The following is a 12,816-nucleotide window of genomic DNA, read 5'->3' as shown; positions in this document are numbered from 1 at the left end:
ATGTGAATCTGTCTCCATTTTTTATGGTAAGAAAGTTACTGATTCTAAGCTGTAACTTGTTTGTGTGTGGGGTATGTAACCGGACTGCTGCTAACTGATTCTACTCATGCCTGTTCTCAGGTTGCAGAGCAGTGTGGTGCACAGATATTCTCATCCAGGTACATTTGTTGTGGCAATTGAATGCACCAGCAGTCACATACACATTTCAGCTCAGAAAATAATTGCAATTCAAGAGCCCATCAGAGAGTTTGGTGCCATCACGTGCTTTGCTGGGAAACTGTCTTTTCATGCAAATAACTGCAAAGCCCTTCACGGAGAACCATTTCAAATTCAAATGGAGGTAAAAGCAGGTAGGTGCCATGGTGACCATAATATACCATAATTCATCCTTTCCAATTTTATATCACTGCATGAAAGCATCAGGTTGTTGTGTTTGTGTTTGATGTCTCAAATGTATTCATTGAATTTAAACTCTTCTTTTCTTTCTGCAGGCACAGATGTGACCTCCAGAATCCAGAGTGCTGAAACGTTGTTGTCCAGTTCATCTGTCGTCAGAGGAAATGTTCCTCAGAACATCACAGTTACTCCAGAAATGGTGAAGCAGCTCGGGCCCGGCTGCCACCGGCTGACCCTTTATGCATCTAACATGGTCACTTTCCCTGAAATGTCTGCAGACCTGAAGGTAAATCAACATTAAGCGAGTAAACGTATCATCTTCTATCAGTAATACTGTAAAAAGTGACATGATGTGTCTTTCCTTCATGATTTTACTAAGTTAACATTTTGATCATTTAATTAGAGAGTTGAAAAGTGAACTAAATTAGAAATTAAACTTAACCTTTAATTATGGATCCCATCATCTAATTGGTGGCATATCTGTATACACACACACACAGTGGATGCAGCACTCATCTCCGAGTTAAAAAACTTGATCTCTAATCAGCGTTTTAAACACTGGAACATGCTGTGAAAATGTGTAATCAATTAACAGACTGAATGATTGACAAAGATAAATTAATCTATCACATAATAATTTTATTTCCATGCAATCGATATCTAAAGCTTTTCGACAAGCCATAACTGTTTCTCCTGAACTAATACCTGCATCAATCATTACATCCTATAAGATTCTTATGCAATGGAAACATTGATAACCAGGATGCAGCTTGAAGAAAGAGGAGTTAACAACCAGTTGTCATATCCTCCACAAAAGCCAAAAGAAATGTTGAACTCACTCAATGTTTCACTTAAATGAATCATTTAAAAAATAATCGTTAGGTGTAGCCCTAATGTTAACAAGCTAACATCTATTGAATATTTTTGCGGGTTTCGGGTTTGGGTGCTGACAGAAAGTAAACAGAAGGAGGAGGACAGGTTGTGTGGTGCTTCACTTCCAGCGCTCGTGTGGAGCAGTTGTCCTGCTTTGTGTCTGTCTAAAATACTTCCACGCTTTAGAAGATCATGTGCGTCGATGCAACAATGTGCAAATTGACATATTTTCACAAACCGCCCCAGCCCTAGTTAACATGTGGCAGTTGGTTGAAAATGCAGGCTTTGAATGCATCGCTGTTGCTATGGTTACACATTACAGTGCACTCCATGCAGTCATATTTAATTATCAAATAAATCCATGTAAATAAGTCCATGTATTAATGTATTATACTATTGTTTCACAGATAAGTCATATGAGGGGTAAATGAATGTGTTCCTCTGTTTTGTGACTCTTCGTGTTCTGCAGATGTGTGTGTTGGAGAAAGTAGCTGGGCTTCAGGCCTCTGTGTTGACAGAGAAGAATGACTGTCTCCACTCCCCAGATATTACTGTTGGTGTCTCCCTCGAACATGGAGCACCTGTGCTGCTCCTCTTCTCTCTGACTGGAGACAATATTTCATTCTCTGAGATCAGAGAAATGAATACGAGAGCAGACATTTTTCACATTGGACACCAGATTCCAGGTATGGATTGGAATATATATCAGAAACTAGGGCCACATATGAGGCAAAACTGTAATACAGTGATCTCAGAGACACTTACACCCACAACAATCTGAGAAACTATTACATATTTCTCTCACAAACCCAATTCCAAAAAGTTGGGATGTCATTTAAAACAAATAAAAACAGAAAGCAATGATTTGCAAATTGTTTTCAACCCAAATCAACTGAAAACAGCACAAAGACAAGATATATAATGTTCAAACTGATGAATTTAATTGTTTTTGTTCTCAGTCTGAATTTGATGCCTGCAACACATTTCAAAAAAGTGGAAACAACGGCAACAAAAGACTGAGAAAGCTGCATGGACAAATGGAACAGTTTAAGAGCAACGTTTCTCAGCGTCTCACTGTCTCACTGAATCTTTGGGTTATTATGGGTTATAAACAAAGAATCCAGAGAAACCTCTGCATGTAAGGAGCAAGGCTGAAAACCAACATTGAATGCCTGTGACCTTTGACCCCTCTGCACTGCATCAACAACCCACATAACTGTATCAAGGATTCTACATGGAGGCAAAGTCATTATCTTCTCTCCCTCATACTGATTGAAGGTCACATTTAGGTTTTTATTCCACAAAACACTGCAGGAGTTTCACTGCACAGGAAAACTGAAAACCGGTCACCATTTACTTACTGTAAAGTGTTTGGGAGATTCAGAAGAAAACACATGTAATCCAAGTATGCTAAAGTACCAACATGCCCTTCGCTTGCACTCTGACACCGTCTCACCACACACACACCTAGTTCAGACAGTGTGCACACGTGTGAAGATTTAGGCTTTTTTGAGTGTTTTTTCATTTAAAAACGGTTCACCATTCACTTAAATTGTTTGGGAGATTCTGCACCACTGTTTTCCTGCAGTGTTTCATGGACAAGCTATCCCTTTTACACCCTAACATGTACAGTAAAAGCCATAAATCAACAACATCCTGAAAGCACAGCAGCATACAGCATGCTGCCATCCAGACGACGTCTTTTTCAGAGACGTCCCCGCTTACTTCAGCAAGACAATGCCAGGACACATTCTGCACATGTTACAGCAGCGTGGCTCTGTAGTAAAAGAGTTCAGGTATGAGACTGACCTGCCTGCAGTCCACACCCGTCTCCCATGAAGCACGAAATATGAGACGCCAGACTGTTGAGCACCTAAAGTCGTATATCAAGCAAGAATGAGAAAAATTTCACTTTCAAAACTTCAGTATTATTTGTGTGTCCTCTGTTCACGAACACTGACTGAGTGTGTGTGTGTGTGTGTGTGTGTGTGTGGTGTGTGTGTGTGTGTGTATGTGTGTGTGTGTGTGTATGGAGTTATATTAACAGAAAAATAGAGTTAATCAGTTTTGGCATTAAATATCTTGTCTATAGGTCAAAAAGTTATTGCAAATCATTATAATCCATCCAACGTTCCATGAATATGTGCAGATCGTATTGATGTGGACTTGTTTTCATAGCTAAATGTTTTTCTACAGGATCTGTACAAATGAAACTAAGAGCCTGGAACATCTTCTCCTCCTTCGAAGTGGATGTGGATGTGCCGGCTTCCTGTGACACAGATTCATTTGTTAAATTGGTAAAATGTTTTCATTTTACGTGAAACAGCGACAGTATTATACTTACCTCCTCCAGCTCTGCTAATTTTGTTACCAGGTTTTCCCCTCACCTTTCAGTGTGAACTGTATTATTTATTCTTTTGTTGACTTACATTTTCAGAGAAAGAAACATATTAGAGTTGTCAGATCTTCAATGAAAATCGAAGCACAACCCCAAAAAACGGTCAACAAAAAAGAGGAAATCACACTTTCAATAAATGAAGCATCCAGTTTAACTGACACAAGAAAAAGATACCAGTTTGAATGCAGTAAGTTTTGTCCTTTTTTTTTTTTTTTTACTGATTTACAAGTCTAAAATCAAGTACTAAATATTTTGTAAATTCCAGATTTATTTATTTTAAGTTTCCTAGCGTTACTATATTGTCTTTCGATATATTGATTGTGGCTAAGCCCCACCTCTCTCAGTTAGTGTTGGTGTGCTGGTCAAGCTTCCCATTTTCACAAGACACAGGCGTAAAATATGGATGAAGATTTAAATTCTACCCTAATCTGCACTCATGATTAAGCACACTTACAGTCACTCACTTGTGTTTTAGCACAGGACCTGTTCTCCTGTGGCTGTTGATGTGTTTCCATGGTGACAACAGGCCTGACCATGTCTTTGAGCGTACCCAAATCCTCCCACACATCTGACTTAGTCTTTGACATTTCACCACAAGCTATTTTTGACACTTTAACTATCAGCTAGCGTACATCATTGTCAGATCAAACAGTTCTTTGGCAGGATGTAGGGTCAAAAGTTGTGTATGTAAAATGTCAAATAAGACTGAACATCATTTCTGATTTCTCCAGGAAGAAAAAACATATTGCTGTACTGTATGTGTTGTATTATTACTCACCAGCTGCCTGCCCACAATTACTTCATTTTTGCCCATCCCTCCGCCCATGAATTTATATAAATACATTTTTACTCATTACACAATGTTTTTTGCGTTCCTGACCCAGTGCAGGACTCAGTTTTAAGGTAATTGCAAATGGGGCCTTCAGTTGAGTCTTGTTGAGTCTGCAAATGTGCTCTTTGGAAACGTAAGGGTCACTCGACTGTCATTACTGTGTGTAGTAAGGTAGTTAGCCAGACAAGCTAAAGACCGCAACTCATGTTCAAGCCACTGACTGATATAAAAGATGGACACTGCGTCTCCACTTCCTCCAACTGCACAAAAATTAAGCCAAACAATCCTGAATATGGGTGCTGCCATCTTGTCACGTGACTTGTGTCATGTCACTTTTTCTTGTTGTGGGTGGCTTTAATGACGTGACTTTCATCATGTAACATTTGTTTTGCAAGAAGCCTCAGTGCGACATGATGCATGTAAAGTCAAACCTGATATAATGCGTTAATTACTGTGTGCTGTGTACAGTTTTTATACATAACTATCATAGTGTTTTACAAGCTGTGCATTAATCTTGAATGTTTTGTTTTTATTGCAGTGTTGTAATGATTTTCTTTGCCGATTCACAGCGAATCCCTGTGGATGCCAAGGAAATTTCGTTGGACTGACTCACACAATTGCAAAAAACTGCCTGCCAAAACCATTTGAATTTAACAAGTATCATTTTAAAGTGATAAACAAAGCTGACAATACCGTGGACCAAAAGGAATCCATATGCATCAAACTCAACCCCAAGAAGCTGCCGGGTCATATAAAGTACGTGATGTTTTTTAAACTGATCTGTTCATTTGTGTCCTTGAAAATCATCCTACTGAGTGTTTCAGGTGTAACTGTAATTTTCTTGCAATAGAAATCAATAAAAAAAGTGAAGAACCTGAATTATTATTTATGAAATAAAACTGATTTGAACAAATGAAAAAGCTTTGTACAGACACTCATGTCTCACTCATTTTAGAAAAAAAATATTTTGTAAAGATTAGGTTTAAAAAGAAGTTCTTGCATGTGAACATCCCTATCATAAATCAGCAGATCAATCAGAGAATCCATGTTTAATTATTTATCAGTCGTGGAGTACAGTATAAATAGGTTGTTGTTTTGTTATACCCCCGTTTTGTTTTACTGCACAGCTTTTTTGAGATGTCAACCTTGCAGCTGTGTGCTAATCACACATCTTCTTTTTGTTGTAACACAGACTCTCTTGTAAGGAAGGCTGTGACCCTGTAAACACGAACACGGCTGTAAAAATTGAACTGAAAGGCTGTGAAGCAAACGAATGCAAACAAATTAAATGGTATATTCAGGATCAAAGACAGAAAAACCAGTGGCCTGTAAGTCTGATAAATTAATTCTGTATTCTGTAGATACTGTTTAAATGTTGTAAAAAATATATTTTGCTATTTACTTAGTGTATTTATGTTATTTTTTACAGCAAGAAACAAAGAGCTGCTACGTAGATGCAGGAAAAAGGCCTTTTCAGAAGAAAAAGGATGGTGGGACTGAATGTACTGTGGATCAAAATACTCTAGCAGACGCCAAGGCGAACGGCCGTAATGTCAAAGTGGTGATAGTTGATGGTAAGGATACATCAGTCAGTAAAATAACGTTAAAGCTGCTCTGTGGATTATCTCGCTTTGGTCTGTGAATTATTTTGGGGTTTCAGATCAATTATTCATTTGTGCCAGGGTTTCAAAAATATAGAGACAACGAAGGGTTAATGATGAAAGTAGTTTTCTCAAGTGCAGAACAACCAGTACAATTTTATTTTAAAGGTATCACTTTAAAGGAGCAATGTGTACAAATTTTGTGTGCGAAAATTAGCACTGCAGTCAAAATAGCAAGTTTGAGCTAAGTCGGTTCAAATCCTATTTAATGTATGATCTATAGTTGAAAATGTTGTTTTCCCCACCCGTCCCCGGAGACTCTGGCACGCTCAGTCAGGAGCTCAGGACGGGTGCAAAATTGTGATCTTTGTAATACACTGCCTGTAAAAATTCCTAACATGACCATAGCACATCATCAGAGTTCTTCAAAGGGAAACTTAACCCCCAAATCAAAAACACAAATTTTCTCTGGTCTGTAGCGCTATTTATTTGTCTATACTCTTTTGGTGTGAGTTGCCTAATTTTGGAGATATAATTTTGGTCATCTCTCCAATATAATGGAACTAGATGGCACTAGTCCTGTGGTGCTCAAAGTCCCAAGAAAATACAATTGCAAAAAGTCAACAGCAATGCCTCTTTCCAGAAATCATGACCTGGTAGCTCAAAATAATCTACAGACCTTTGACACATATGACCAGTTTCATGTAGGAACTACTTTCGTCTGCAGTAGGATCTATCAGAGCTACTTTAGAAACAAGGTCTATGGATTACCCCAAGACACTGGCTTTGAATTTTTCAAATGTATTATTTGGTGCTTTGAGCACCACAAGGCAAGTGCTGTTTAGTCTCATTATACTGGAAAGAAGGGAGAGATCTCTACAGCTGATATCTTCAAAACTTGGCAACTCATAAAAAAAAAAACTAGATGGATAAACAGCCGTACAGGCCAGGAGAAAAAATACGTATCCTTATGGTGAATTGTCCCTTTAATGCAGTGGGTCTTTCTCCTTTCTTCTTTTCTTTTTATACCAAAGAGGATGGTGACAATCCTAAATACACAGAATACACCATAAAGACATCATCATCATCGTCATCCTCATCGTCATCATCATCATCCTCATCCTCATCAGAGACCTTAAATGCTACCACCAAAAAAACAGCTACCACAGTTACAAGAGCAAACCCTGCTGGTCCTGCCACTACATCACCTGGGACCATTAACCCCACTAGCAACGCTACCACTGCTAGCATCGCTGCCACCCCTACCACACCTCCCAACACTGCTGTTACTACCACTAGCATCGCTACCACTGCTAGCATCGCTACCACCCCTACCACAGCTCCCAACACTGCTGTTACTACCACTAGCATCGCTACCACACCTCCCAACACTGCTGTTACTACCACTAGCATCGCTACCACTGCTAGCATCGCTACCACCCCTACCACAGTTCCCATCACTGCTGTTACCACCACTAGCATCGCTACCACTGCTAGCATCGCTACCACCCCTACCACAGTTCCCATCACTGCTGCCACCACCGCTAGCTTTGCCACCACAGCTATCAGCACAACTACCTCTGCCTCTGGTGATACATCTTCACCAGCTACCACCAATAATTTTGGTAGCCTTAAGTGTACCATATTGCCACCGAGCGGAACAGTCTTTGAGGCTTTCGAAATAAATTGCAGTACTGAAATTCCTTGTTCCAACTGCCAGTACTGTTTTAGGACTCAGGAGGGTAAGTAACACTGATCGGCAAATATTTATGTGATAAATTAACACATAGTAACTCTTTGAGCACCCATGAATCTATTGATCTAACTTATTTTCTTGTGCGATAATTGTCAGGTCAGTATCTTTTTTGCAGTGAGACCGGTGACGTGAAGTCTGTCTTCCTTCCTCTTGGAGACAGCAGTTCCAACTACACCCTGATCATCACAGCAACTGCAAAAAATAGCAGTGTTGCAGCCAGTACCACTATAACTACACAGGTTTGTTTAAAGCATGAGGATTAAAAAAAAGTGGGTCTGCCAAAATAAAACGTATAGAAATGCTTTAATTTTCTTCAGCATTATTGTAATAACATTTCTTTTACTCCTCAGGTGATGGACTGCACATCAGTCTCCAGCTCTTCAGTAGATGGTCTTAAAGATGTAGTAATGAAAGCTGAGGCTCTGCTAGGGGAAGACAGTCTACTTTCAGGACAAGCCCTGGGACAAATCTTCCACTCTGTATCCAGTAAACTGAATGATCAATTTGATGAACTGAAAAAGCCTGAAAGGCAAAAGGTAACTGCACTCACAGACTGCAGATTACAAAAAAACTGTATGGACATTGATTTGGGTTCCAGAAGTGTGTGTCTGTATCTTTGACATACAACATTAACATAGAGTGTCTTCTTCTGCTACTCAAATCCACTAGGTAATCAAAACAATAGGTGCAGCTTACAGGTAGGAACACTAGTTGTCGCTGCCTTCTTGTGGTTGGGAGGATGAATAACCCTTATCGCTGCAATGCATGGGGCATTTCACAGTGGACTGCTTCAGCAGCTAGCTAAAGTTAGCTATATGGAGCATACAATGGGCTGGAGGCGGGGCCTGACTGATAAATGTTACTGTGCTAAAGCACTCTATTCACTGACTTGGATGACACTGGATCATACTTTGTGGAGAAAATGCTTTCTTGTTTCTGGTGAATCTTTGGTCAGCTTCAGCTCTGGGTCAGAGCTTCTGCTAATCTAGCTGTCATTAGTGAGTTCCCAGTGAACACAGCCAGACTGGGACTGATCACAGCCTCCAAGACCAACAGAGATGATGTTGATGCTTTCTTTAACATCCAGATAGCTTTAATTATTGATAGTCTCTCTCTAACTGCCTGTTTTTACAGGAAACACATCAACATGCAGAAGGAAATAGCACTCTGATTCCTGTTTCATTTCCACATTTAGTAATAAGTAACAGTTTACATGGTTCAATTAACTTTCCTGAGATTGACTATAACAATGTGTGTGAAAGGCTACAGTTTCCCGCACCTTGAAATTTTTTATTTGGTCAAAAGATGCTACCAAATTATTGAATAACCAGCGTGAATCATAAATGCTTTAATGCTTTTGTCTCTTGAAGCTTCGTGAGCAGATGCTGGACATAATGATTGAGGCTGCAAAAAAAGTTCCTACCAAAAATCCAGGAGATGTTGAGGTGACTACCAGGGGACTTGCTGCTGTCATCCTGAGAGGCACTGAACTCAGCACCACTGCTCAGGTACTCTACAGTGAGCCCCACACTGACATTGTAGGCAGGAGGAATAAATCAGTCATCGTATAAAATGAAAGTGCATTTTCATTGCTTTATGTTAAAGAAGAGGTACTGGGAGGACAAGGCTGCCTTAGATCAGCTCTGTAATTTATATGAGGCAGGATATTAGAGGACAGCTACCAGAAGTGTGTTATAATGTGTCTGACAACACAAAACAGTTACTTAACACCTACCAAAAATATGTCTGTGATTGTAAGAGTTGATTCCCACCTCCAGGAAGATGCTTCATTATTACTTGCAAATCTCAGCTCATCTCTCCTCCATATGGAATCAAACAACAGTGAAGGAATACACTCTGCAGCCAGCAACATTGTGGAAGGAGCAAGCATTATCCTGGACTATTCTTCCAATGTGAGTGTTAAACCTTAAGGCCCGTGCTGATGGGGATTTACTTCTCCAAGGTTGGGATTTACATGTGCCGACCGGTGATAGTAACCCTTCGAAAGCTCATACAGAATGTGTGCAATTTTGGTCATCCCAGAAATATTTAGTCCCCAAATGCTTGCTGTTTTTCAGCGAGGTCATAGGTCCTCTCATTTACATCCAATTTGAATGTAAATGACCTTATAGTTTAAACAGTATCTCTGTGTTTTTGCCCAAAGAGCCAATTATTAGTATTACGTTTCATCAACTTAGTGCAGAAGGTGTAACGATCTGTCCTTTGTCATAAATGCCTTGTGTTGTCCTTTGCAGAAAAACATCTCCGATACCCTTCTCGTTGCTCTGAACAATACACAGAGTGCACTGCTGGCATTGAAAGATACCAACAAGGCACCAACCATCATCCGACAGGCTCATATCAGTGTGTTTGTTAATAGGTAAGTTCCTGATAAGCCACAAGGCATGACATAGATGGACTTGAAGCAACAGGTCAAGATTTGGGGAGATATGCTTGCTTTCTGTCGGAGGAATTGTCAATATGAGGCTACAGCCAGCATAGCTTAGCATAAAGACTGGAAACACAGGGAAAGAGCTAGCCTTGCTCCGTCTAAACGTAATAAAATCTACGTTAAAAAAGTGGGTTATGTGCTGGACTTTCTATTGGCCTGCAGAAATAATTGCCTGAAATCTTTGCTGGTTGCTTGGTAACCACATGGTCGTGACAAGAGCTACTATGTCCAGCCAAGAAATAGTCTGGCACACTGCAACTTGACATTTCTAGAAATAAACTGCTAATTTAGAGGTCTTGGTAGGAAGATTTTTTTTTTTAGCTTTGGACAGAACCAGGCCAGCTCGCCCGCATATCCACCATTTAGGACTGCGCTCAAAACATTTAGAGACAAGATCCACAAAGACTGATTCAAACACACCAGTAGGCCTAGAGAAGAACATTAGCAAACTGAAATTTCAAGCCTAACTGTTGAATAACTAACATGAGACTTTTTATATATTTTCCCTCAGAGTGACACCAGGAAATTTGCACACGAAGTCTATAAATATTCCCAACTGCTCCTGCCCAAAATTTTCTCTCCCAAAGCTACCCTCCAATATCTTTCCTTCAGATGACGCAGTGGATATACGCGTAAGTCAGAGGGCATGCTGACATGTTTATGTGTGGTGTGGTTTGTTGTGTAGTAAGGCTGTCCTCAGTTATGCACATGCATCGACTCGAGTTGTGTATATTAACTTGTAATGTGCTTTAACTTGTAAATTAGCCTCCAAGTTTATTGTTATCAACATGAACAAGCCAAAATAACTCTGGACACAACTAATCAGAGCAGTGAGAAGTGTGGCATGTGACTTTTCAAATCTGTACTGGTATCAGTCCTCTGTCAATCATCATATCGAACCAGCCCCCATATTACATAAACGGATGTGAATTGTCTGACTGGCTGATGGAATTCTGTCTGAAGGGAAAAGGGGCAAGATGATTCAGCTAAAACAAAAATGCAGATTCGACAAAATAAAATGTGTTGAGTCGTGGTCTTATCAAATAATGACTAATGACAAATATGACTTTTATTACAGAGGATGGTTTGTATGTTAGATAAAACATGCACATCATCGTCTGTAAAACACATTTTTTTCTAAATTTTTCTTTTGTATTGCTCTTTCAATCCATTTACAGATGCTGAGTTTAGATAAAAACCCATTTTCCTGGAATGAGAGAGGGAACATCAGTGGCCTGATTGGTGCTCTATCCCTCACAACAAAAGATGGCTCCAGTATCCCTGTGGAGAACTTGAGTGAGGATATTGAGGTCAGTGAAGAAGCAGCGCCACGTCTGCACATACTTGTTCTGTACTGTGCTGTCCTGTTCTCTGTGGGGACAAATCTATACGTTGTTTCCAGGAAACAAACTTCACTTTCAGCAAGACAATGAATGAGGGAGCTTGAGACCTCTGTGAAAAGTAGGTCTGAAAATGTTCAGTGTACATACAGTAAGTTATGTAAATATTACATTCAATATACTAAATTAAGCACTGCAACTACTTTTTTGGTTAATTTGTTTGCGACCTCACTTGAGCGTAAGTAACATACTGTACATGAGCTCAATCTGACGTCTGTAATTTAAGTGTATTTTTGTCACAATGATTAAACAGAAAGAAGGTGCAAATGAGAAAAATAAAGGAGAAAATGATGCACTGAACTGGAAATCCTTCACAATCCTTCTCCATGAAAAACTCAAGGGTTTTTTACTCTTGCTCTTACTTTTTATATCCACTTAATTTAATTCTCTGTATATCTGGTATCATGGCAACAAATGTGTACATGATGTTCTTTTACTTGGTTGAACATGGTAACAAGAGGTTCTTGTGACTGCAGTGACCAATGTCATGTGTTATAAGGCACAATCATGAAAGCATTATGAGACTATTAGTTCCTTTAGGAAGCATTACTCAGGACTCTCCACTTCATTTCAAACAAACGTATTGCTCTCTTCAACATGAGGAGGGCACCAGGTTCAAGGAGGATTGTTGTAGGATGATGATGTTGTCTACGATTGTCACTAGTCCATAACAACCCTGGAGAGACTGCCAGGTGTGCTGCATGTCCTGAGCATCAAAACATTTCAGTGGTGTTCGGTCCTACAGGTTCATTCCTGAGAAGAACATCCTAGGTGGTTATATTTTAGAGGCCACGTGATAACTTACTGTTATAACATGAAATGTCTCCTGTTATTACAAGATAAATAGGAGGGATGTACCTGGTTAAAAAATGTTCCTGTCAATTAAACACAATTTTTTAGTTAGACTGCTCTAAAAATAAGAAAAAACTCAACTAAAAGAGCCTGTTAGAATCACCAGTACAGGTTTGAACCCAAAACCCAAATGGTGTTTCAGGCAAAGTTCTCTTTACTAGTCAGTTCAGGCAAAGTCAAAAACCAGTAAATCAGACAATCAGGCAAACAAATCCGACAAGGTACAGGCAGTGAATCCAGAGTCCAAAAACAGGCA

The 12,816-nt window shown here is 39.6% G+C and overlaps 1 protein-coding gene across 1 annotated transcript in view; it reads left to right on the top strand.

The window, feature by feature from the left end:
- The window catches only part of LOC146323353 (polycystin-1-like protein 2), a 68,158-nt gene that overhangs the window by 19,713 nt on the left and 35,629 nt on the right, over positions 1-12,816 (top strand). The window contains 16 exon segments of the mRNA XM_084723928.1: positions 121-350; positions 492-682; positions 1,739-1,955; positions 3,466-3,626; positions 3,707-3,854; positions 5,069-5,255; positions 5,692-5,827; positions 5,929-6,073; positions 7,231-7,842; positions 7,953-8,095; positions 8,207-8,392; positions 9,227-9,364; positions 9,635-9,769; positions 10,112-10,236; positions 10,820-10,940; positions 11,487-11,618. Coding sequence (XP_084580054.1) covers positions 121-350; positions 492-682; positions 1,739-1,955; positions 3,466-3,626; positions 3,707-3,854; positions 5,069-5,255; positions 5,692-5,827; positions 5,929-6,073; positions 7,231-7,842; positions 7,953-8,095; positions 8,207-8,392; positions 9,227-9,364; positions 9,635-9,769; positions 10,112-10,236; positions 10,820-10,940; positions 11,487-11,618 — 3,007 coding nt within the window.

The sequence above is a fragment of the Lutjanus erythropterus genome, chromosome 8 (assembly GCF_056507025.1).
Source record: "Lutjanus erythropterus isolate fLutEry1 chromosome 8, fLutEry1.hap2, whole genome shotgun sequence".
NCBI classification, from domain to species: Eukaryota; Metazoa; Chordata; class Actinopteri; order Lutjaniformes; family Lutjanidae; genus Lutjanus; species Lutjanus erythropterus.
The sequence above is the reverse complement of the archived record's forward strand: the minus strand, read 5'-3'. Positions and strand labels throughout refer to the sequence as shown.